Genomic DNA, 26,144 nt, shown 5'->3' on the forward strand with positions numbered 1-26,144 from the left:
ACCTTTAGTGCAAAGTTAGCCCAGTTCCCATATAAATATTATTTCCAAAATCAAATCATTTTCAGATACTATCTTGTCGGCGTCCTTGTGAGTTTTCCAGTTTTTATGAAGTTCAGCAAACTTGGTATGATTATCTTGCCACATTAATTAATGTTTATTTTATATTAATATACCATATGATCGAAAAAAAAAACGGCGTCAGCCATGGCTATGAAATGAACATCGCTGTCATTTTATATGTAAAATTATATGGGGAAAATCATCGATCGTCATTTCCAAGCCAACTGGACGCCGTTTTTTTTCGATCATACGGTATTACTTATATTAAGTCTAGTTTCATTCCATTTCTAATGGTGACTAATTCTTATGTAATTTTTAGCCAACTCACCTGAAAATGTAGCTGCTTGGGCTGAAAAGAAGAGGAAGGAAGCAGCTGAACACCACCATTAAGCTGTAAAGAAGTATAGTCAATAAGTCGTAAATCTAATTATTATACATGTTGTTCTACACCACTTGAAGCATTTTGCAAATATATTATAGTCAACAATTGGCAGTTTATTTCTGTTTCCACAGTAACTTATTTTTCTTTAGCTTGAATAATATTTTTATAGTTATTTGTTATTCACTCTCCTATTTGGCTATTTTGTACCAATATATTGTTTGTAACAGTGTTCCTAGTATATTGTTATTGATATGAGGTAACAATTCGAGATTTAAAAACAAGATTTAATAATTGTTTAAAAATCGTTTAATATATATTTCAGTAGAGTACAAAAGTAGCCTAGTTCATATATTTTCTTCTTTATTGTATATAGATAGATAGTAGAGATGTTATGTTATCGAGTAAAGTTAAAAAATACTTTAAGTATAATTAACCGTAAGTAAAATAATTAGCCTGAACCCAACTGAACCTTTTAAATAAATTTTAATTTGAAGATTTAAATGTGGTTACCAAAGAAAAACGGTTACTATCACTTTCCACAGATTTTATATACTAGACCCTGACTAGACCTGACACCGACTAGATTTTTTTTTATCCTCGTTAATGCTATTGCTTAATGTACCTATTCTCTGGCAAGCTATTGCTCAAGACAACGACAGATACACATGGATATTGGATACACACCTCACTTCAGTTATTCACTTTAGTCTGTGACCACTAGTGACCAGTCTGTGACTTTAGTTATTCTATGCCTCCTTCACCTTTATAAATTGATAAAAAATGCGCGCCAAATATTCTAACCTACAATAGATTTCAAAAATACTACATTGTTAAAGAGGCTTTTTATTTTTTGTTCTTCAAGTGAGAAATAAAAAAAAATGACGACTATTATACAAAAAACAAATGACCACAATAACCCTTCCAAAGTAATAAGAATTGAATGTCCTTTAAGGGTGCGTAAATTTAGTTTTGAGGGCTTTGAGAAAAATGAAATCCAGAAGCCTGAAGAAAAATGTAACTATCCTTGTTATTTTGTATTTGTTCCTTGAATAAATTAATCACATTGTTATAATTCAATATCACTTTGTATTGCTACATCTAACTAATGTGGATTATTTACTGTTATACTGATTTATGATAATAAACTTTTTGTTATTGCATAATTATTAGCTCTTATAAAAGGGTCATGTGCTTTACTTTGATAAATAACTACGTAATTCCATAAAAAGGAATCCCATCTTAATATATTTTTAAGTAAGAAAATAACGGAATTATTTTTCATTATTTATTATTTTAAAAGAAAATATTATGTTACACATTTAACTAAGCATTAAGATAATTCAAGAGACAAAGTTTCTTTGTTCAAAACAAAATATAGAAGAACATACTGTAGTTATCAAATCATTTTATTATTAGGAAAGTGACCTGTTGGCCTTTAGTTTTGATATATTTCTACAAAAACAAGTTGAAGCTTTGTAATATATTCTTTTAGGTATGGTATCAGAAATGGCAGCGGTACGAGGACAAGTGCTTTCAGGAAACCAGGTTGCCAGGTATTTATTAGGAAATATATCTTTAAAACTATAATTTCTTACCCATATTTTTTTCCAAAGTGAAATAAAAAGCAGATTAACAAATGAAGTGGCTTCATTTAACAGGAGGATTCCTGGTTTTCAGCCAGGACTTGCTATAGTCCAGGTTGGAGGCAGGGAAGACTCAAATGTTTATATTAGAATGAAAGTTCAGGCAGCATCTGAAGTAGGCATTAAGGCTGAACATATTAGACTACCTAGGACTATAACTCAGATAGAGGTATTTTTGTTATTGTCTCCTAAAATTGTCCTTAAAAAGTTCCTAGCGGGAAAATTTTGGGGTATGTAAGATTTCTTCTATTCTTGTTGTTTCATCCATTCTATGTTTTTTGGGGCGGAGAATTCGAAACTGAGGTTTGCCGACAAAATTTCACGTCGGAAAAAAATTGCTTAAAATTTTTAAAAAACTATTTTTTAGTTAATTTTTTCTGAACTCCTAATTTTCGTAAACAATAAATAATCTTCCTATTCAAAAAACCATGTTTTTTTTAAGTTTTTATATTTTAGAAACAGTATAGACTCAAAAGCCACTTGAAAATTGGCATTTTTCGGTTGACTCTGCTAAAACCGAGTTATTCTACTACTACAAAACTCTTAGTTTATTATTAAATGCTTACATTTCAATGCTTACAACATTATTTTCTAATAATAAGTTGAATGAATACAAGTACTCGTAGATATACCGCGTGCGTCTCAAAAGTGGCTCACTCTCTGTGGCTCACCCCTATAACTTTTTTATTTTTTTAGATAAAACAAATGAAATTTATTATGTTAGTATTTGACAAATTAGGATTGATTGACGTATTTAATTGTTTTTGGTCACCGTTTCACCGGAAATGACTACAACTTTTGATTTCTTAATAAAATTTTTAATTACTTTATTCAATAGAAAATGACACTCTGAATATAATGACATATTATGTCAATTTTTTACATTTCCGCTTAAAAACAAATCGTATTAATTTCAATCTGAGTGCCATGGCTGTGTTAAAAATACTAATTTTTAATCAAGGAGCCTTGGAAAAATATATTTGACGGTATAATATTTTTCATGTCTTATCCTTGCCGGATAAAATATGCCCAAATCGTATTTTTAATCATATCACAATTTTTTCAAATGGAACAAGGGTATATATATATATATATATGTATATATATATACCCTTGTTCCATTGTATATAATATTGTGTCACTATAATAAGTGGTACCACACACTTAGTATTTCGAGTCAAATTGTTTATTTTATCAGAAATATTTATTAGAATTTATTTATATTACCAAAAAAAACTTGTAAGTCCCCATCAATTATTAATACGTAAGAATAGCGCGGAAATACCGGGTGGGCGTCTCAAAAGTGGCTCACCCCTCTATAACTTTTTTATTTTTTCTGATAAAAAAAAACAAGATTTGGTTAGTATAAAATTAGGATTGATTGACGTTATCAATTGTTTTCTGGGACTTCCTGATTCACCGGAAATTACTACAACTTTTGATTTATAAATGGCACCCTCGGTGTTTTTTACTTTAATGTGTTTTTTTTAATTGGATTAGGATCGAAAGAAATCAACAGAAGTCCTTTGTTTTAAATTTGTCGACGTTTCGCAAAATTTATTTGCATCTTGGACAATTTAAATCTGGACTTTCTGAGAGAGGGGAGGACTTTCTGAAAGAGGGGAGTGGTATATATCCCTTTTTTTCTTTTAAAACACATAACACACATTAAAAAAAAACATAACATAGATATTAGGTATAGAGAAATATCACGAAAATCTTTTCTTTTCACAGACAAGCAGTGCAGATATACCTACGTTGACCGTATACAGAGAGCAACTTTTTTTTACTTTATTCGATAGAAAGACACTGAATAGAATGACCATAGAGTTAAAAATTAAAAAGAATGACATATCATGTCAGCTTTTGACATTTTCGCTTTAAAAAAATCGTATTTTAAATTTCAACCTGAAGTGCTACGACTGTGTTAAAAATACTAATTTTTAATCAAGGAACCTTGAAAAAATAGATTTGATCGTCTAATGTTTTTCGTATCTTTTCCTGGCCGTTTAAAAAATGTTCAAATCGTATTTTTAATAATATCGCTCCTTAGCATATTTGGAAAAGTATTTCTTTACGAATAATTTGGTACCACACACCAGTGGCGGATCTAGGATTCTGGAAGGGGGGGGGGGCTAGACTCAAAACTTTACTCAAAGTACATCCTCCAGAGTCGTTTGTGACAAAATAAATTAATAATATCTAGTTAAGCTTTACTGAACTTGAGCACCCGAAGCCCCTCTGTGGATCCACCACTCCCACACATGGTATTTCGAGTCAAATTGTCGTTACATTTATGGCCATGGCACTGATTAAAATTTAAAATGCTATTTTTTAATCGAAAATGTAAAAAATTGACATATTTATCATATGCCATTCTATTCAGAATGTCATTTTCTATCAAATAAAGTGAAAAAATACCAAGGGTGTCATTTAAAAATCAAAAGTTGTAGTCATTTCCGGTGAAACAGGAAGTGATCGAAAAGAATTAAATACGTCAATCAATCCTAATTTATGTCATATATTAAAATACCAGATTTGGATTTTTATCTGAAAAAATAAAAAGGCTATAGGGGTGAGCCCAGGGGGTAAGTAGATGACCAATTTCTGTACACCAAAAGGCAATGAATGCCTCTATTACTCGAATATTGCCCCGCAATGCCCCTGTTCTACTCAATCATGCCCGACAATGCCCCACATTGCTCAACAATGCCCCGTATTGCCCAATAATGCCTCGTATTGTCCAACAATGCCCCGTATTGCCCAACATTGCCTGGCAATGCCCCTAATGCAATATATATATCTACCTCTTTTCATTGCATGTGGTGAAAAGAGACAAATAATATTAAAAAGGGCAAACACTTTTTTATAGCTCCTACATAGTTCTTATGTATTTTATTGTCATAATAAATTACCTAAAGGCACAAAAACCATAATATTTATATTTTTTATTAAAAAACTACACATAACAGAAATATAAAAAATAAACTCGCTTTCGTAAAAACAACTTAGGACTAATAACAGACGAACAGTTTATATTTATAGGTAGGTATAGAAACTGCAGACAGGCAACTTTTCCCTAATTTAACCGATCGTATAGCTCTTTCCATTTTGGACATAGCAATGGTGGTATCGCTTAAAATGATCTCCCATATATATACTGCGACAATAACTACACACTCCGAAACAATAAATAAGCTGGCTGGAGCTAGAGCGTTGACCCGTTGCGCTGACGACTGCAAGCCCTTTGAGTGTTGGTGACGTAATCAAAGTGATGGTGGGAGGATGCACGCGCAATATATTTAGCATAAATATTGCACCACATTGCCCTTTCAATGCCTCATATTGCCCAACAATGCCTCACAATATCTTGTATTTCCCAACAAAGCCTCATAATACCCCCGCAATGGCCCACAATGCCCCGCAATACCCGACAATGCCCAATGCCCCGCAATGCCTGACATTGCCCCGCACTGCCCGACAATACCCCTAGGTTGTACACCACATTGCCTCATGTACTTACCCCCTGGCTGAGCCACTTTTGAGACGCACCCGGTATTAAATTACCCTAAAATTTTCCCATTTAGAATATAATTTAACCAGAGTAGTATTAATGTTAAGGTGTGCACAGACCTGATAGGACGAGTGCGCGAGACCACCGCGAGACCAGCGCGAGATTGCTTCTATCAATTTTTTAAGAGAGACCTGCCACGAGCCAAGCAAGCTATGTATAGCATGCATTGATACCTGGCTGTCGAGCGAGCCTACCACAAACACGTCCAGAATGTGCCGCGAGCTTTACCGACAAAGGCCGGATAGCAACGAGACTCCCTGGTTTGACTCGCGAAACCCGTCTACACTTAACAAATTTGGACTGTCTCGCGCTCGTCTCGCTCTCGTCCTCGACTCATCATGTCATGTCTGCACGTACCTTAGAAGGTTTATTATTTTCTTATCTTCAGTTGTTAAATGAATTAGAAAAACTTAATGCGGATTATCGTATTCATGGCATTATTGTTCAAATGCCATTGGATTCAGACAATAAAATTGATTCTCATGTGATCACAGATGCAGTGTCCCCTTCCAAAGATGTTGATGGGTATAAAAATATATATTAAAAAAATGTTATAATCCAATTAACAATCCTAATACCTAGATTAAATACAATCAATGAAGGGCGATTGGCTATAGGTGATCTACAAGGTTTTCTACCATGTACGCCTGTAGGCGTCTTGGAACTCATCAAGAAAACCAACATACCTCTTGACGGTGCTGAAGCTGTAGTTTTGGGGCGCAGCAAGATTGTGGGAACTCCAATTTCTGAGCTGCTGAAGTGGCATAATGCCACTGTGACAATTTGTCACTCAAAAACACGACTTTTGAAAGAAAAGGTTGTATTAATGTAATTTTTTTTTGAAATTTAAAATTTTGGGTGTTGTTTCTCATAAATTGTAGTGCCAAAAAGCTGATATTTTGGTTGTGGCCATTGGGAGGCCGGAGTTTGTCAAAGGCGACTGGATAAAGCCAGGCGCGGTTGTTATCGACTGTGGAATTAATGCTTTGCCAGGTAGGTAATTCAAATCTTATTTATACATATATTAGATATATTTCTTTATTAAGAGTTGGATTATTTATAATGCAAGGATTATATTCAGGAAGTAGTATATTTTTAATTTCAGATGCCAAAAATTATACACTATGTCCCGGATTTTTTGTCCCGGAAAACCTTTTTTATTATTAACATTTTGAGAAAAATGCATTCTTCATAAAAAAGTTTGCTTGTACTAAAATTGTTAATCCCGGTTATAGGTTAGGTTAGGTTGCTGGGGTTTGGGATCTCGTTTGATTCCTCACTCGGAGGCCTTGGGCTCATTGCGATACTCCTGTATTGTTGTACCAAACTTTCCTCTCATTTTTTCTTTGCGTTAAAGCACTTCCAGCTCTTTGCAAAGTACCCGATGTCGCTGATGGCTTCTGCTGCTTCCTCTAGTCCTTCCAAAAAACCTTGCCCTGGTGGCACAGCAGGCGCTGTATGGTTTCTTCTTCCTCTCCGCATTCTCTGCAGTAGTCGTCGTTGGAAATTTTCCATCTCACGAGGTTTACTGCCGTGGGACAATTTCCAGTGACGACACCTACAATTATGCGTACTAGGTTCTTTTTGTGTTCTTGTAGTTGTTTTGTCTCTTTGCTATCTACCAGTGGCCATAGTCTTCGAGCTGTAGCGCAGTCCTCACGGTGTTGCCACGTCTCTTGCTCTTGGCCTTGATGGCAGTTCCTATAGCTTCCTTCAGTGTGTTAATCGTCACAAGTGGTGGGTCATCTGCCACGGCCTCTCCCCTGGCTTTTTCTTTGGTGAGTCTGTCTGCTTCCTGATTGCTCACCACATTGCTGTGGCCTGGCACCCAGCACAGAGTAGCCCCGCCGCGCCGCGCCGTAATGCATCCAGGACAGTGCTTCTCGGCATTCCATCACATTTTTCGATCTCACTGATTGCATGGTGATGCTTCTTAAAGCGCCCAAGCTGTCAGAGCATATCACGATATCCCCTATTGTTCTATCAGCAATTTTCTCTCGTATACAACTAGCCGCTTCTTTTATGGCGTAAACCTCTGCTTGTAGAACATTACAGCCATCCGATAGCCTGGAGAAAATGCCTATACCTGTGCCTCCTGACATTGCGGAAGCATCTGTGTAGACTGCTATCTCTTGAGTGTTCATTACTCGGTTGCTTTCCCATTCTTCTCTTGTCGGGATACGAATCCTTATCTTTTCTCCAAAATCATGTTTGGTGAGCATATAGTCCGTTTTCTGATCTAGCAGATGTAGACTCGTGTTCGGTTTTGTCTGGGTTGATGCCCAAACCATTCCTTTTTGCCCATTCCGTTAGCTTCTTCAGAGCAGATTCCATGATGTCACTGATCGTCTGCAAGTCTTTGCCAACGATCAATATTACCACGTCGTCTGCATATGCCTTTATCCTAATTCCCTTCAGAGAGGTCAGTATCGGGTTCATTACACTCAGCTACAGCAGAGGTGATAATACCCCTCGTGTGTGTGTGTGGTGTGCCTCTTGTTGCGCACTTTTTGGCTGAGCTGTTTCCCATCTCCGATGTGATAGTCGTGTTCTCTAGCATTTCTAAGACCCAGTTGATGGTTAACTGCTCTACCTATAGGTTCCTCCATGGCTTTTTTGATCGCCTCTGTCTTTACATTATTGAAAGCACCTTCTATGTCTAAGAAAGCCACTAATGTGTATTCCTTATCCCTGAGGGATTTTTCAATTGTACCTACGACCGAATGCAGAGCACTTTCGACTGACTTACCTTTAAGGTATGCGTGTTACGCAGCACATTGCTTCTCAATACCGGTTATACTTTTCCAAATTTTGAGAACGTTTTAGAGGAAATTCAAAAAATAAAAAACAGCAAAATAAAAACACTAAATCACCACAATCATCTGCTGATGATGCTAACATGGTTAGCGAAACGCGCGTCCAGTGTAAAAGTAAAAGTGTTTTGGTGTATTGTGGTGATTTAGTGTTTTTATTTTGCTGTGTAACACCAAAGGTTCCAACCCTTGTAACACAACTTGTAATGAAATTGAAAAAAAAACATAAAAACATGGTTAAATTTTGGTGTCTTTTCCTAGGTTAGAACCTTTGGTGTTACACAGCAAAATAAAACACTAAATCGCCACAATACACCAAAACACTTTTACTTTTACACTGGCTGCGCGATTCACTAACCATGTTATCATCATCTGCTTAATCATCTGCTGATGATGCCAACATAGTTAGCGAAACGTGCGTCCAGTGTAAAAGTAAAAGTGTTTTGGTGTATTGTGGTAAAAAATGTTACGTTAATCAAAATTATTAATAACAATAGATGGTTATTTTCTTCTGTCTATGATATAACCATCTATCAAAGAAATTAAATTAAAATATATTACCATAGAAACGCCTTTTGGTTTTTAGGACTAACCATATTTTCATGTTTTTTTTATTTCCTCTAAAACGGTATGAAAATTTGGTACAGTTTAAACCGGATTAACCATTTTAAAACAAGCAAAAATGAATTTTATGAAGAACGCATTTTTCTCAAAATATCTATAATAAAAAAAGTTTTTTTCCTCTTGTAAAGACAATTCGGGGACACGCTGTATATACCTCGTAAGAGTCGATTTACCATATATTTATAAAGTAACTACACACTCGCAATTTAGTCAAGTCTGTAAGCTATTATAATATGGCTGACGGATCGCATTTAAATATTGCGGAATAGAAATTTTAGGTACCCCCACAAATTTAATTGGTCGAATTGTTGACAGAGCTGACAGACTGTTGGACAAAGCTGACTAGTGATGTATACTACAGAAATGAAGATAATATATCTAATCTAAATATAATCTATTAAAGCTATACGACGGTATACCCAGATTTTATTTAACTACCCGTTGGTTATTTACCCACCGCTATCGCTATCACTAGAGCTGAAACACAGTTTGAAATGTAGATGAAATAAATGCGTATGTTTAAGATGTCGATAAACTAAACTTGCATAATACAATATAAATACATAAAAACAATAATACGTATAAAAAGTAACATGCCTGTAACACCTGTACTATTGCTGTATTAAATCTTTAACAAATTGTAAATAAAAACAAAACCAATAAAATATATTCAATGTTATTATCCTGACGACCCTTCAGAGTTGGCATTTGGTGGATTTCGCGCCACATTAGTCGCCAAATTATGTTTTAGTTTCCTTGACTTTATTATGTTCTCGTTTTGGTTAGGTTATGTTATACCAATTTGACCATGGTTATACCAATTTGAAGTCTTATTATACCTCTAGTAGTCGCTACTTTGCGACAACTAATTTTTGTAGGCTGCACTTTAATGTTCAAGATATTACCACAGATTAGGTATCCTATAAGTATACAGATAAAAATCTTGTCCCTAATTCGTGGTACGAAAATTGTTTTTTATGACGATGTGCAAACGAGTAAAATTTCCTGTGCGCAAAAATAAACTCGCGTAAAATAACAATAAACAGCGTAATAGAGAGATATCGCTAAACCGAATAGCGTGCATGGACGTTAATAAGGCCAGGTGTTATTTCCTTTACGTGAGGTGGTATTAACTCTCTTCATTTATAGTGATCGAATCGGAAAGAATTCTGATCGCGTCGCGTCCGCTATTTAAACTTAACCTAACTTTGAATTTAAAACTTTGAAATTGTTTTGTTTACTAGGTATTTTAAAACTAAAGGGCTAAAGTGCTTATTTCTAGTGCTTTATTGTTCAACGTCTGCCAGTGGGTTTAGGGCAACAAGCAACAAATTCTCTTAGAAGGGCTAAGTCGTCATCTGCTGTAAACCTAAGACTCTTTATAGGTTCTTTAGTATTGGAAGAGGTGGAATCCATATATTGGGCCATATTTATTTAATTAAAACTAATCCCAGCTACTTAAATATCAAATTACCTAATAAAACTAAAGCAATAATTCAAAACAATTCAAACATAACCTAAAATGCACATGCCCATTTAAGCAATTTTTAAACGTTATCAGAGGTTATTTAGAAAGAGCGCTTGGTATAATTGATCCGCAAATTACGTCAGGCGGTAACGTTATTACCGGGTGTTGCGTTAAAAATTGACTCGCGCATATCGTAACCATGATAAGGTACGCGTATGACGCTATTCAGTTTTCCGATATCTCTCTAATAACTGTGCCGGTCAGGCGCTGTGCACAATTTTAGAGGCCATAAGTGGGCGTGCTATGTGCGCAAACTAGTCACCTAACTAGTGCCCGATTCCGAAAATTGGAACCACGAAAAACAATAAAGAAAAAACAAAGATTATAATCTGTATAATCTGTGATATTACTGTGAGGAATCGGAACTAAGCTTCCAACACAATTTGAAAATGTCACCTATAATGCTTTCGTTTTATTACATTTTAATCTACAAGAAAAAACCTCGACTTCGTTTCACGAACGGTCGATCTCTGCGTATCGTTATTTTATATCTGTTATTTTTTAAAAGTAGTAACGGTTGCGTTATGTTATTTTAAATAATTATTATAAAATAACAGATAGTTAAATAACAACCCATCACTAACACCCTGTATATTCTTAGATATTTCAATTCTTCCTTCAATTTTAAGCAAAATTTGAAAAACATAATGTACCTAAATCCATCCGTTTCCGAGATATCGAGTTTTGGTTTTGAAATGTTAGACGAAATTTTGTAATTTCCAGAGTTGATAAAATATCATTTTATACATCTATAAATGCTACCTTGAAAACTAATGTCAAATATTATTAAGTATCACAGTTTCCGCAGAATGGCATCGTTAAATGAAACCGACACATCGAATTAATCAAATCGAATTGTTTAAGTGATATTTTCAAAAGTCAGTAACTCGGAAATGGTTGGTTTGAGGTACATTGTGTTATCTCTATTTTCGCTTAGAATTGGAGGAAGAATTGAAATATGCAATAATATAGAGGGGTTCCATTTAAAAAAATGAAACTTTGATGTGCTACGACTTTATGACCGACCCTGTATACTTAAATTTATTAGTCGCCAATAGACATTTAAAAACCCTATCATTTTTATATTAAACTTTTTCCGGCATCTCGTATATTTTACCCAATAATCGACCGTTTCCAAAAAAAAGCGCCAATGTATGGCAACATTCCGGTCTGTATTTCAGCACTGTTTCAACACTAGTATAGATTTATGCACTCAGCGTTTCACTGGCGAAACGAATTCAATTCTACAGGATTCTACCAATTAAATTTGCTCTTATATGTAATTATTCTATACCGGAATATTTAAATGCTCACGGATTGCGGTTTGGAATTCCCGAAAATGAGCGAAAATAATGCGTTAATTTGAATTATTTTATTTTTTTTTATACAATAATCTGATGATACTTTATAAAATGAAAACTAATCAGTATATTTTAATTTATTGTTTGCAAAATACAGGAAATTAAGAATTTTTAAAAAAAGACAAAAGATTTATACAAAAATATCTTAATATTCTCAATATTGATACCAACTTTCCATATCTGCCTATTTGATTGCTATACATATTTATCGATGAAATATGCAAACGAAATGTTTCAGATAACACAAGAAAATGTGGTCAGAGATTAGTCGGCGACGTAGCTTACAACGAAGCTAAAGAGGTAGCTTCCTACATAACTCCTGTTCCTGGTGGTGTTGGTCCTATGACTGTAGCTATGTTGATAAGCAACACAGTCCAAAGCGCTAAAAGGGCTGTAGATTATCTGTCTAGATCAGTATGGAACCTAAGACCTTTACCATTAACTTTAAAAACACCGGTACCTAGGTATGTATTGTACACCCTATTTAAATCAATAACTTTGTAGGGAAACGCAAAAAATTAAAAAAATTATAGAAAATAAGAACTTATTTAAAAAAAAACACTTTCTGATTTTTTCAGGCATTACCTGACTTTTTTTGGTATATTTACTGATTATTTTTAGTGACATTGAGATAGCTAGGGCCCAAGTGCCTAAAAATATGACTGAATTGACAGAAGAAATTGGTTTATTACCCAGCGAGGTGTCACAGTATGGTACTAAGAAAGCCAAAGTGTCACTGTCAGTACTGGATAGACTGAAAGACGAACCCAATGGAAAATACGTAGTTATTACCGCGTAAGTGAATCAATTATTTTATGTTTACAATTCCTGAGTCACTGCTGGTTTAAGGAAATGTTTTGATCATAGAAAAATTTTAATTTCTTCTCCTTAGCATTACTCCCACGCCTTTTGGCGAAGGCAAAAGCACCACAATGATGGGTTTAGCCCAAGCTTTATCAACCAAACTCAAATTAAACGTTTTTGCAACTATGAGACAACCCTCTCAAGGACCTACATTTGGAATAAAAGGTAACATATTCCTCTCATACATCCCCACTAATATTCAAAATTACTTTTTTATCAGGAGGTGCAGCTGGAGGTGGTTATTCTCAGGTTATACCTATGGAGGACATGAATCTCCACTTAACAGGTGACATTCACGCTATAACTGCGGCAAATAACTTACTAGCTGCCCAGTTAGACGCCAGGATCTTCCATGAATTCACTCAGAAAGATCAAGCTTTATATGACAGACTGGTTCCCAAAATTAAAGGAATCAGAAAATTCTCCTCAATACAGCTGAGGAGGTTAAAAAGATTGGGAATAGATAAGACTGATCCTGATAGCTTAACTTCTGAAGAAAAAAGCAAATTTGCCAGGTTAGACATTGATCCAAACCACGTGATATGGACCAGGGTGCTGGATATCAATGACAGATACCTTAGAGAAGTTACAGTGGGTGAATCCCCAACTGAAAAAGGCTATACAAGGAAAACTGGGTTCATGATCACTGTAGCTAGCGAAATAATGGCTATCCTCGCTTTAGCCAATGATATGAGCGATTTTAAAGAACGCCTATCGAAAATGGTGGTGGCATTTGACAGAAAAGGTGCTCCAGTGACTGCAGATGATCTAGGAATGACCGGAGCATTGCTGGTGTTGCTCAAGGATAGTGTAGAACCCACTCTACTTCAGACCTTGGAAGGTTCTCCTGTTTTTGTACACGCGGGGCCATTTGCAAACATCGCTCATGGGGCTAATTCAATCCTGGCGGATAAAATAGCTTTGAAATTAGTTGGAGAACAGGGAATTGTTCTAACTGAGGCAGGTTTTGCTTCAGATATTGGTAAGTTTTTGCACAGAAGCCTATGTAGCCTATAAAATTATATACAGAAGCCTGTAGGCTTGGTGCATTCTCCGCCGGTACTGCTATCATCGGAGAATATCGTAAACAACTAGTATATACAAATACACGGGTTTAAATAGCGAGTATACGAAAAATGTATTATATCATTATTCTAAAAGTGTTAGGAAGTATAATTTGTGAAAATTCTAAAAATAAAAATGTAAATATTTTGATATCTTCAGAAGACCTTCACTTCTTATTATTGCAGCCAAAAAAATATTTTAGATGAGTTCAACTATGGTAGCCAGTATAGTTTTAATCACCGGTTTTGCTAGTGGGGTTATAATTGGGGCTATTTCGGCTATAACGAAATTTTTTAAAGGTACAAAATTATATTTTTAGAAGATGTTCATAAAACATTTAATCACTAGTCGATTAAAAAAGGTATACCATTAATATTGCAAATTATATTTTATCCTCTCATAGTATATGTCTATTTAATTTTTTGATTATTGTAACGAGCACTTTGTTTACTCACTTGTTTCGTCGAACTGCTTGAATCCATTTTTGCTTTTAATCAAATTGGTGTGAGAAACTATGAAGCTATAGTAAACGCCACGAATGTTTGGGAGTGATTAATCGCTTGAGTTAGAATCGACACGCGCGCTATCATTTTTACATTAAAAACGCATATCGTAAATTTTTACCGCAGACGTAGGTTTTTAAAAGCCCGGTCTAATCATCTGCCTGCGCTCCTCCCAAGGACTGTATATATTCTAAAGGACTGTTCGATCGCGTAAAATCGCCGCTGTCGTAGTCGCCGTGATGCTTACGTCACGCAGGGACCAGCGCTCCACAGTGCGGCGGATGGTTATTCTAGCGGAGCGATGTTTGGGACTTAAAATCTAAGAACCTTGTAGCAAAGAGTCTAATACATAGCAACCATATGGTTAAATTTATTTATTTATTAACAACTTATAAAAAAGTCAGGGCCTCAAGGCCAAGTCCGAAGGCCGGACCTTTCCGTGTATGGGCAGCTATTAATTTTTTAAACTCAGTGCCTTTAGATGGAGTTAAGGTTTCAACAATTACAGCGCAGCATCCTTACTCCCACTAGCCCTAAAGCTCATAGTACTTGCAAAACCCAATTCTTCCTTTGAATGCTTTTCAATTAACCCTTTTAATTTTGTTTTTATCCGATATCCGATTGAAATGAAACTTTTGAGCATTCAACTGTTAAGCTTGAACTCCTTGTGACTGTGACTACCTGTGTTGGTAACTATTGGTAACTCAAAAAATCTACATCATTCAATATATCAATATTTCAAAAAGTGAAAGTTTGATATCTGCAGAACAAAGGCACGAAGGATTTTAACAAATAATATACCTACAATAGAAAAGTACATACCTTTGGCAATCTCCAACATAATTTAGCTTTGGAATAAAATGTATAAGCACTTTTAAATATATTGTTTTCGTATAACCTCTGCCTTGCTGAGCAGAAAACGATCAAATTTGGTTGATAAAAATGTATCGAAATCCAATGTATCGAAATCCACAAAAAATATATACGACCAAAAAATAATTCATGTATTTTTATATCAATTGGAATGTACCATTTATTCTTATCAGTACACATTTTTGGCTTATTTCTAACCAAACTTTTTTGTCCCGCTAGATTTACCTTCCACCGCACTGTGCGGTCGTCCGTTAAACTCAAAAATAACTGTCACTGTCTAAAATCTTTAGCGCGAACTTCAACTCGGTTCCTAGATAACGTAAAAAAACTGACAGTACAGGAAGATAGGAATCGAACTATCCTTATCTCTATAGTATCCTGTAATCGGGACGCCGCGGCGGCGTGAAATACATACTGATAATTTCTGATTTCTGCCGTTGAAGCGCTGCAGTCGGAAATTGTTGAAATCCACTGAAATGCACCAAGCCTATACAGGGTCCAGCAATAGTGCGTCGGGCATCTGTAGCTCCTAGAATAAAGAACTTGAGAATTTTGTTCAAATGCAAACCTAAAGTATGTACCAGGATGTATTTCAGGAAAATATTTTAACTTCTATAGGGTGGCTCAAAAAAGTGTGAGTGGATCGGGATGATTTTTTTTAATGGAACACCCTGTATATTATTGCATTTTTGGCTTCCTTTCAGATGACTTTACATAACCCTAAGATATGAATAAATATATTTCAATAGTTTCAGAGATATTAAAAAATAAATCAAAAATATATATTTTATTTTCCTGAAACACATCCTGGTACATACTTTAGGTTTGCACTTAAACAAAATTCTCAAGTTTTTTATTCTAGGAGCTACAGATGCCCGACGCACTATTGCTGGACCCTGTATAGAATTACCTATACAGAACCAACAGAACTATACAACAGTAACCTTATAATTTTAATGACGCTGACGCCGGCGCGGCGCCGCGCCGGTTGTCAATTTTTGATTAGTTGATGTTTAATATCAGGAATTTCAAATTAGTAAAACTTTGGAAAACCCTGTTATCAGTTAATGATTATTGTAAAAATTTAGTTTAATTTCATATATTTGGTGATTTTATTGATATTTTTTTTTTCTTATTTTGTGTAGAAATCAAAATTTCTGCCTAAATAATTGAAAGAATAGATTGGGAAAGAAGAGACTTTTTTGACGGATTTTGACTAATTTGAGAAAAACTGTATCTATTTTTAAATTAAAATTTAACAGGTAACAAGCAAACACCAGTCAAAAAAACCGTCATACCTTAAATTGTCAACGTCATTTTCAAACGTAACTTAATTTCAATATTCAGTACTATACTCTGTTTTTTTTCTCAGGTAAGATTTCGACAGACGATGACAGAAAAAAAGCAGATGACTTCCATACCAATCCGTTTATTTCACTAAAAAAAATTTCTAATATTTTTAAGTTAACTATGGATGGGTTTATAAATAAATACGTCATGCGTCTTCTCTTGTTGTTTTTAACCAGTTTGATTGGTTTATTTCAAAAATGACAGATCATATTTCAATATTATTGGTTTGACGCAACGATGAACGACAAACGGACGCTTATGCGTATGAACTCGACTTAAGATTTTTGAGAGTTGTCAAACTCTTGGCAAATTATAGGTTATAATTTTGTGTCAAATTATGTCAAATAGAAATGATAAATATTTTGCATTTTGCATTTTGGACTGTGTTGTTACTTGTGTTTCGTGTTTTTTAAAATTAAGTGGAGGAAAACTCGAGGAAAAATTAAGTGTTGACTCAGACCATAGTTTACAGTTAATATTCGGTGCACAGAGACCGCCAGAGATACAGTTTGCCAGAGACTATAGTCAAAGAGTTGTATTAGCCACAAATAAAGTTGTATACCATCTCATACATGGTACCAAAAACTGGAGTATCTGTAAAATAACATCACACGATAGGTAAATAATACATTTTAGTACTGCAGAAAAAAATTAAATTAAAGTTAATTAACCAAGATTAAATTTTTTTAGTTTCATACAGTTTTTTTCACAATATTTTGATGTAATCACTTGTCACTCAAAATTTAAATATATTATGAGTGCCAATTGGACCAACTTATTTCTTTGTAAAATAAAATAAACTACTTTGAAATTAAAATGACAGACACATATATAGCTGTCAAGGATCTTGTCGTTGGATAGACTATATTCTGTTTTAATATAAAAATAGATGCAATCTTTCTTAAATTACTCATAAATCGGCCGGTTCAAAATTGAAATTTGGCATGTGTATTTACCATCCATAAACCTTTAAAAAGTGTATTTATTACTTTGTGAAGTTTTGTTTTTACCTGACCTAACCAACTGTAAAATCTATAGGGGAGCCAATATTTGAACAGTTTAAAATTTCCATGGGATTTCCTGTTTCCAACGACGAGGGGTGTCTCAAATTGCAAAAATTTCAAAAATACCTTGTAGCTCAGAAACGAAGAGGGCTAAGAACATGTTGTTTACAACATCTTCCATTTGATAAAAAGGTGGGACAGGTTTGTGCAAACCGCTTTCTTCTATCTTCAATAATATCGGAGATACCGTATGATTTCAACCAAAATAGGACACCCTGGACAACTAAACTTATTTTTCCAAATACATACGTTTTCAAAATACATACGTAAAAATATCGGACACATCCTTACTGTCGTTTCTGTATAGCTGAGGTATTCTGCGAGGTTAATTTATAAAACGATTAAAAGATATCGATCGAAGAAATCAATTAAATAAATCAAATTCAGGTTTAAATTAATGCGCTTAGAGAACTAAGTAAATATAGATGCGCCAAAACCGGTAAATAAAATTGGTTTGTAAGCAATCGATTCTTTTCAAATGTAGGTATGGAAAAGTTCTTTAATATCAAGTGCCGCACTTCCGGTATTACCCCGAACGCTGTCGTTTTGGTGGCTACGATTAGGGCTACCAAAATGCACGGAGGGGGCCCGCCAGTGACACCTGGGGCTCCATTACCACCAGAATACGTCAACGAGAATTTAGAACTGGTCCGAGAAGGTTTGGGCAACGTTAGCAAGCACATAAGTAATGGTATTAAATATGGAGTTCCAGTAGTGGTAGCTCTGAATCATCATACGTAAGTAGAGTATCATAGAAAGAAAATATTAATAAAAATTTAATCAATAATTATTATTTCTAGAGATGAGCAAAATTGCGATTCTCCAATTATTGCAGTTGGAACTGAGATAGCGATTTTTAAATCGCTGCGACTGTAACCTGTGATTGCTATTTTAATATATTGTACTAGATATATAATTGTCTGTGTATGTACAGGGTATCCCACTAAGAATAGTTCTCGGCTGTATCTCGGAAAGTATTAGCCGTAGCGGCTACGAAAAAAAAAAAAAAAAAAAAAATATATATATATATATATATATATATATATATATATATATATATATATATATATATATATATATATATATATATATATATATATATATATATATATATATATATATATATATAATATATATATAACTAAAGAGGCTATGGGAAATTGCTGAAAATTATTTTCAAGTTTGTAGAACGACCGCTAGGGGGCGCAACTGCAAAAAAATAAGTAAATGGTGTTTTTACACAATTTTGCCTAGATAAGGTGTACTATAAGTAACAGTTTCATAATATTCAGTAAATTTTGAAGAGCCATTTTCCCCTATCTACCAAAATAAAGTGGTGGGGGAAGTTTAGATCTATTTTTATTTTAATATTAATAACTCTGTACTGGATAACTCTGGATATAAACAATAATAATAAGCTTTTGAACGTAGACGCTAGGGGGCGTTGTCTTACAATTTAACAAACATTGCGCGTTTTTTCAAAAAAATTAAATGCAACAGTATATGTAATTTTAGCTGATACTGTCAGCGAAAACCGCACCTTGATATCTTTCAAACCAAAGATATTAGCAAAATTATAATAAATACCAAAAAATAAGCCCTTAATTACCTTATTTTTACAACACGGTATCAGTAGCACTCTTGATTATGCCCATTCTAATCTAAAAATAAGATAGAAACAGTTAGTTTATTTTAAAATCGACGATATACCAGAATATCATAATATCAGATGTATTAATATCTAATAATTAAGATATTAATAATAGTGAACAAGAAACGATGATTCAGTGAAGTCATGGTAGGCTTTGGAAAAAGTTGCTTTTGACGTAATAGTATAAACGTCAAATTGTTATTAGATAAACATTTTGATAGTCTTAGCAGCGTTTTTTTATCTTTTATTTGCTTTTTCAAAATGCCTTTATTATTTTATTATTTGAAGCAGTTGAAATTGTTGGCATTTTGAAGAAGCAATCAAAATATAAAAAACGCTGCTAAGACTATCAAAATGTTTATCTAATAACAATTTGACGTTTATACTATTACGTCAAAAGCAACTTTTTTCCAAAGCCTTCACTGAATCATCGTTTCTTGTTCACTTTTATTAATATCTTAATTATTAGATATTAATACATCTGGTATTATGGTATTCTGGTATTTCGTCGATTATAAAATAAACTAACTGTTTCTATCTTATTTTTGTGTTAGAATGGGCCTAATCAAGAGGGCTACTGATACTGTATTGTAAAAATAAGGTAATTAATGGCTTATTTTTTGGTATTTATTATAATTTTGCTAATATCTTCGGTTTGAAAGAAGATATCAAGATGCGGTTTTTGGCTGACTTTTTAAGCTTTTACTGCTCTTTACTATCAGCTAAAATAACACATACTATCGTATTTAATTTTTTTGAAAAAACGCGCTGTTTGTTAAATTGTAAGAAAGCGCCCCCTAGCGTCGATGTACAAAACCTTATTATTATTTTTTTTATGTATAATATAGAGTAAGAAACGCTCTTTTAAACGAGCCCTCGTTTGTTGGATTCTGATCATCCAGTCCGGAGTTATTAACATTTAAATAAAGATAGATCTAACCTTCCTCCACCACTTTATTTTAGCAGATAGGGGAAAATGGTTCTAACAAAAAAAATCCAAAATTTACTGAAGATTATGAGGCTATTATTTATAGTACCCATTATCTAGGCAAAATTCTGTAAAAAAATTATTTTCTTATTTTCCATAGCAGTTGCGCCACATAGCGGCCATTTTACAAACTTGAAAATAATTTCCAACAATTTCTCATAGTCCCTTTAGTTATAAATATTTTTTTCCGTAAGGCTAATACTTTCCGAGATACAGCCGAGAGCTATTCTTAATGGGACACCCGGTACCTATAGCTAACAATTAGTTGTTTAGTTTTCAAGTTTTTTTAACATCTGCAACACATATTATAGGTATTAAAACTTTATAGGTATATATGCTGCAACTACATATACCTAGTCTCTCTAGGGTTCTAATTATCTAATTGGTTATCCAGTTTTTAAAAAATCTAAAAGAATATTTTTTTTTAAGTTGGCTCACCCCTATAATTTTTTTATTTCTTCAGATAAAGAAACGAGATTTGGTACTTTAGCAATATGACATAAATCACGATTAATTGACGTATCCAATTAGTTTGTATTCAATACTGCCGTAAATGACTACAACTTTTGATTTTTTAATCCTCGGTATTTTTATTACTTTTTTCGATAGAAAATGACACTCTGAATAGAATGACATATCATATATCAACTTTTGACATTTTCGCATATGAAAATATGCGAAATATTAATTGGAAATTGTAAAGGTGCGTTCACACCGGCTGCGCCGCTTCGCTCCGCGCCGCGCTAATAATTTTTTGAACATATACTTATAACATATACTTTTGTGCCCGCTAAAATAAATACACTTCAAAAGTACACGTTAAATTTTTTTTTGCGCGGCGCAGTCGTTTTGAACGCACCTTAACGTGCGGTTCATAACGACAATTTGACTCGGCATGTACTAAGTTTGTGGTATCAAATTATTTATATAAAAACCTTTTTCTAAATATGCTAATGAGCCACCCTCGTTCCATTTGAAAAAATTGAGATATGATTACAAATACTATTTGGGCATCTTTTAATCGACCAGGACAACGCACGAGAAAAATAGACGACCAAACCTATTTTTCCAAGGCTCCTTGATTAAAAATTAGTGGTTTTAACACAGCTATGGCAACCTAGATTGATACTTAAAATACGATTTTTTAAGTGAAAATGTCAAAAATTGGCATATGACATACCATTCTATTCAGTGTCATTTTCTATCAACTAAAGTAAAAAATGCCGAGGTTGCCATTTAAAAATCAAAAGTTGTAGTCATTTCCGGTGACACAGGAAGTGATTGAAACGAACTGAATACCGTCAGTCAATCCTAATTTATGTCATATACTACCAACTAAAAATTCAAACTCGCAGATAGAAGGTTAAATCACGCTCTTAATTTACAAAATCACTATTGCAGCAAAATCGCAAATCGCAGCTATAGTAATATTGGTTGCCTAAAGTGAAACTCGCAAATAGAAGAAATCGCAGTCGTCGTTTCCTATGAGAGCCAGTTGCAGGTTGCGATTTTAAAATCGCTGCGATTCAATCGCAGCTTGCGATTTTTTGCTCATTTCTAATTATTTCTAATTTATTTCTTTTTAGAAACGATACAGATGCAGAAGTACAACTATTTATAGAAGAATGCAAAAAAGCTGGTGCTTCTGATGTGGTATTATCGAAGCACTGGACCATGGGTAGCGACGGGGCCGAGGACTTAGCTAAAGCATTAGTCAAGGCTGTAAATCAACCTAGTGCTTTTAGGTTTCTGTATGATTTGAATTTGAGCTTGAAGGAAAAAATCGATATCATAGCTAGAGAAATGTATGGTGCAGGAAATGTATCCTACACGCAGACAGCCGAAGAAAAACTCCAGAAATATGAACAACAGGTTTGGAAAATTAAATTGCATAATATTACAATCAAAGAGAGATATGTAATTAGAAAGAAATTATTTTTCGTAATGATTTATTTTTGTGTGAATAATTTACTTTTGATTTTCTCATATTCAGGGCTATGGAAAATTCCCTATTTGCATGGCAAAAACTCAACTATCTCTTTCTGGCAACCCAGCCCTTAAAGGAGCACCCACTGGATTTACTTTAGATGTCAAAGACGTTTCTGTATCAGCAGGCGCAGGATTTGTTGTACCTTTGACTGGCGAAGTAAGTTTTTTTTATAGATTCCTATTTTATACAGGGTGTCCCAATATTCCGTGGACATAATTTCGAACTACTAGGTATTTTTGGAATCAAAATAAGTTCATTGGACACAAGTGCTTTAACATTTGGCTTTCACAAAAATCAAGAAAAAGTACGGGAAGGGTGAAAATTACCCCCACCCCTACATAAATTTTAGTATAAATATTTTTTAACTCCACCTATGACAGATTTTCTTTGAGTATTTACTACATTTTTTCTCTCTTACAAAAAACGCTACATCACATAGTTTTTGGGAAATAATTTTTTGGAGTATTTTTTTTTCCAAAGCAGACAAAATATACAGGGAATTCCAATATTCCGTGAACATAGAACCACAACGTATTTTTGGATCAAGATAGGTTAATTGCACATAATTTACCTTTATACAAAAATGCTTTGTTTGTCTGTTACAGGCCATCAATTATAAACCAAAACGTTAATTAATTTAAATATTATTTATTTTTATAAGATTTTTATGAATCTTGTTATATATAATTTGTGATACTAACATAAAATTCCATATTTTCGCCAACTAAATTATTAGAGCATAATAGATTTTGTGTCTCCATAGCTTGATGGGACAAAACATTTTTTTGGAAGACAGCTTTGGAAAAGTAATTTTTCTCCTCAAAAAGTATGCATGGTGGCGTTTTTTTACAAGATACATAAAATGTAGTAAATACTAGAGCCGTCTAGGCCGTCGGTGGAGTTGGAAAATATTTATACTAAAATTTATGTAGGGGTGGGGGTAGTTTTCACCCGTATATCACCCGTAATTTTGCTTCATTTTTGTGAAAGTCAAATGTTAGAGCACTTAGCAAAACATTGACACCAAAAATCTTATTCAAATCGAAAAAACGGTTCTTAAAATATCGGAAAAAATATGTTTATTTTTTTAAAGTTTGATGTCCTCCAGCGGACAAAGCAGTTTTGTATAGAGGTAAATTGTGTCCATTGAACTTATTTTCATTCCAAAAATAAGTTCTATCTCCACGGAATATTGGGACACCCTGTATATGGAGTAAGAGAAAATTCTATGTTATAAGTATAGGAATGTACATAATATGTTTCTTTTCTCATAAATTAATTTAATTTTAGATTACCAAAATCCCTGGATTACCAACTAGACCAGCAATTTACGATATTGATCTAAATATAGAAACTGGAGAAATTGAAGGACTTTTCTAATATAACTTTTGATGTGTTTGTTGACTAAGTGGATAATCCAAAAAATATCATTGTCCTAGTTCTTAATTTTTATATGATTGTATATATATGATTATATATTGTATAGTTTTTTAATATACGAAATAAAAAAATATATATTTTATCTAATTTTTATTGCTGCTCTTAACTTAGCTGACCTACTCCTATTATTTGTTTCTATTTCCTCAATACTAGGCACTAGGACACTTTTATGTAACATATTCCATTTCATTTGCATTATATTGTGAACTGCATCTCTACCCAAATTAAAATTGTAATTACTTAGTTTCAAAGGCAATGGGTTGGCACTATTCTCAATTAGATTACCCATAAGGTGTCTTTTTACTATGGTATCCTCCAAAGAATGAAACGTGATAGTCACTAACCTGCCACCAAGTTTAAGGTAATAATCAGCTAATATAAGGCCATAGTTAATTTCATTTAATTCATTATTTACAAAAATCCTTAAGGCTTGAAATGTTTTTGTGGCTACATGGCTTTTTTTGTGCAGTTTTTCACCATCAAAATTTTCGGTAATAACTGTCTCAACCAAATCAGCTAACTCTTCAGTTGTGGTGAGTTTCTTGAAAAGGTACCTAGAGTCTACAACAGCTCTAGCTATTTTTCTTGCTTGTGATTCTTGGCCGTAATACTTTATTATTTTGTATAGGTGTTCTTCAGTAGCTCTTGATAAAACATCTGCAGCTGTTGGTATACCTGCATTAAAAAAATATTACAAGAATTGTAATTAAAATAGACGTGACTTACTAGGGTCTCTATCACCATCCATTCTCATATCTAGAGGGCCATTTTTTGATATAGAGAAACCTCTATGTGCCAAATCAAACTGCATAGATGAACATCCAAAATCAAACAATATTCCATCAAGTGAATTTTTTCTAAAATTTTTTTCTTTCAATAAAACTGGCAAATCTGAAAATTTTCCTAATAACGGTATAATTCTTCCGGGATATTCCTCTAATAATTTACAAGCATATGAATAAGCCAGGGGATCTCTATCTAAAGCTATAATTTTTACATTAGGTTCTTGGTCTAATATTTTTCTAGAATGTCCCCCACTGCCAAAAGTCATATCTAATATGACTTGCTCTTTATCTGGTTGCATGTACTCTAATACTTTTTCTGCCATGACAGGTATATGAGGGACATCTTTTATATTAATTCTACTGATTGCTATCGTATTTGATAATTTTCTAATGACAGGTATATATCTAAAAGAACTCATTTTGTTATTTTTCTTTCCTTGAGAACAATCTACTAAAGATGGACTCCTCCTCTCTTTTAAGATCCTCTAAAACTTCGTTAGACAATGCAAGATGACACTGTTCTGCAGTTAGTCCGGTTGATGAAGAGGAATATATCCTAGGGTACTTTGTTTTACTAACGTTATTGACTAGTTTTTGTATGGCAATGTACTGTTGATCCCAGTATTTGTAGTTTGATTCGAATTTATTTTCTTTGTAAGAATTTTTAACGTATTCTTCTAAAAATTCTCTGTAATCTCTAAGTTAAGAATTTAATATGATAAAATGACAAAACTATGGGTAAAAGTTACCTGCCACCAGCTTTACTTTTGTCAATTGGCCACTTCTCTAAAATTTGTAAAATACGTTTAAAACACCCCGCTGCGAACAAATCTGAAGTTGTCTCTGAAACTGAAATCTGTCAATTATAAACTGTGAAGTTAGACAATAGTTAGACAAAAACAATGCTGTCCTTGTCTAGGCGGCCATACTTGTCGTGAGGAGAATGACAGGAATGACACTAATGACTGTTTCCAATTTTCCTATTTCACTGTCACCCCCCTGGCGCCAACTATATCTATTCGGTTATTGGTTATGTAATGGAATCTTCTTCTATCGTTGAATTCGTTCCCGTTCTCTACTTTTTTTTTATTGATTTTAAAGGCCTAAGCTACTAGGACTATCCGGCTTATTTGTAGGGTAGGTACCACTCTCGGTTGAATGCTCTGGTTGAGTTTGAGTGTTAATTAAAATCACGCCCTTTGGCCTTTGGCTCATTTTTGGCCACCTAAGACCATTATTATTTTATGCCACACCGGATCCACACCTTTACCTGACTGGGAAAGCTAATTTGAATGGGCAGGGATGAGGCTTATTTTGTGTACGCAGAACCCAAACCGCGGTCCTCGGCTATATTATAACAATGGTCGGTATACCAAATGGTCTACTCTTGGTTAACTGTTCTTGGCTCCACCCTCTGGTTCCACCGTCTTGGCGGGTGTCTAAAATCGGGTATACCCATAGAGAAATATAAAATAACCCCAGGTATACCCTAAATACACTCCATACCTTATCATAATAGGTGGTTAATCGTATCGCCTCTTTCGAGATATACTATCAGGCCCGTCTTCGAGTCGCCAAATATGGAT

At 34.0% G+C, this 26,144-nt stretch overlaps 3 protein-coding genes across 8 annotated transcripts; 1 reads left to right on the forward strand and 2 right to left on the reverse strand.

Moving 5' to 3' along the window:
* Positions 1-787: 787 nt before the first annotated feature.
* On the forward strand, positions 788-23,846 carry LOC115889394 (C-1-tetrahydrofolate synthase, cytoplasmic). 6 transcript variants are annotated; one of them, XM_030909370.1, is made up of 14 exons: positions 788-877; positions 1,935-1,995; positions 2,056-2,254; positions 6,048-6,184; positions 6,242-6,476; positions 6,541-6,652; positions 12,224-12,449; positions 12,607-12,780; positions 12,878-13,014; positions 13,070-13,831; positions 18,189-18,441; positions 21,930-22,215; positions 22,337-22,489; positions 23,624-23,846. In XM_030909370.1, the coding sequence occupies exons 1-14, from the start codon at positions 829-831 to the stop codon at positions 23,711-23,713; spliced, it is 2,874 nt and encodes a 957-aa protein (XP_030765230.1). In that variant the 5' UTR covers positions 788-828; the 3' UTR covers positions 23,714-23,846. The 6 variants fall into 6 exon arrangements, with proteins under 6 accessions (XP_030765230.1, XP_030765234.1, XP_030765233.1 ...); XM_030909369.1 differs by lacking the exon at positions 788-877 and adding an exon at positions 1,086-1,456; XM_030909371.1 differs by lacking the exon at positions 788-877 and adding an exon at positions 1,678-1,696.
* Positions 23,847-23,848: 2 nt separating this feature from the next.
* LOC115889398 (probable methyltransferase-like protein 15 homolog) lies at positions 23,849-25,381 on the reverse strand. Its single transcript, XM_030909378.1, has 3 exons — positions 25,308-25,381; positions 24,500-25,255; positions 23,849-24,448 (listed from the first exon to the last, which is right to left on the reverse strand). The coding sequence occupies exons 2-3, from the start codon at positions 24,975-24,977 to the stop codon at positions 23,853-23,855; spliced, it is 1,074 nt and encodes a 357-aa protein (XP_030765238.1). The 5' UTR covers positions 24,978-25,255; positions 25,308-25,381; the 3' UTR covers positions 23,849-23,852.
* On the reverse strand, positions 24,982-25,773 carry LOC115889427 (ubiquinol-cytochrome-c reductase complex assembly factor 2-like). The gene is made up of 3 exons (XM_030909415.1): positions 25,704-25,773; positions 25,308-25,344; positions 24,982-25,255 (listed from the first exon to the last, which is right to left on the reverse strand). The coding sequence occupies exons 1-3, from the start codon at positions 25,771-25,773 to the stop codon at positions 24,982-24,984; spliced, it is 381 nt and encodes a 126-aa protein (XP_030765275.1).
* Between the last annotated feature and the right edge of the window lie 371 nt (positions 25,774-26,144).

Source organism: Sitophilus oryzae, unplaced genomic scaffold (assembly GCF_002938485.1).
Source record: "Sitophilus oryzae breed Bouriz unplaced genomic scaffold, Soryzae_2.0 scaffold_813_pilon_pilon, whole genome shotgun sequence".
Taxonomy (NCBI): domain Eukaryota; kingdom Metazoa; phylum Arthropoda; class Insecta; order Coleoptera; family Curculionidae; genus Sitophilus; species Sitophilus oryzae.

Bases quoted from the DNA above. Each gene is read 5' to 3' on its own strand.
- LOC115889398 (XM_030909378.1), bottom strand. From the start codon at position 24,977: ATGAGTTCTTTTAGATATATACCTGTCATTAGAAAATTATCAAATACG. The intron at 24,449-24,499 runs GTAAGTCACGTC...TTTTTAATGCAG, and splicing joins GGATGGTGATAGAGACCCTA to GTATACCAACAGCTGCAGAT.
- LOC115889427 (XM_030909415.1), bottom strand. From the start codon at position 25,773: ATGAGCCAAAGGCCAAAGGGCGTGATTTTAATTAACACTCAAACTCAA. The intron at 25,345-25,703 runs GTACCTACCCTA...TACAAATTTTAG, and splicing joins AGAGCATTCAACCGAGAGTG to AGAAGTGGCCAATTGACAAA. The intron at 25,256-25,307 runs GTAACTTTTACC...TTCTTAACTTAG, and splicing joins AAAAGTAAAGCTGGTGGCAG to AGATTACAGAGAATTTTTAG.
- LOC115889394 (XM_030909369.1), top strand. From the start codon at position 1,321: ATGACGACTATTATACAAAAAACAAATGACCACAATAACCCTTCCAAA. The intron at 12,450-12,606 runs GTATGTATTGTA...GATTATTTTTAG, and splicing joins TTAAAAACACCGGTACCTAG to TGACATTGAGATAGCTAGGG. The intron at 13,015-13,069 runs GTAACATATTCC...CTTTTTTATCAG, and splicing joins ACCTACATTTGGAATAAAAG to GAGGTGCAGCTGGAGGTGGT.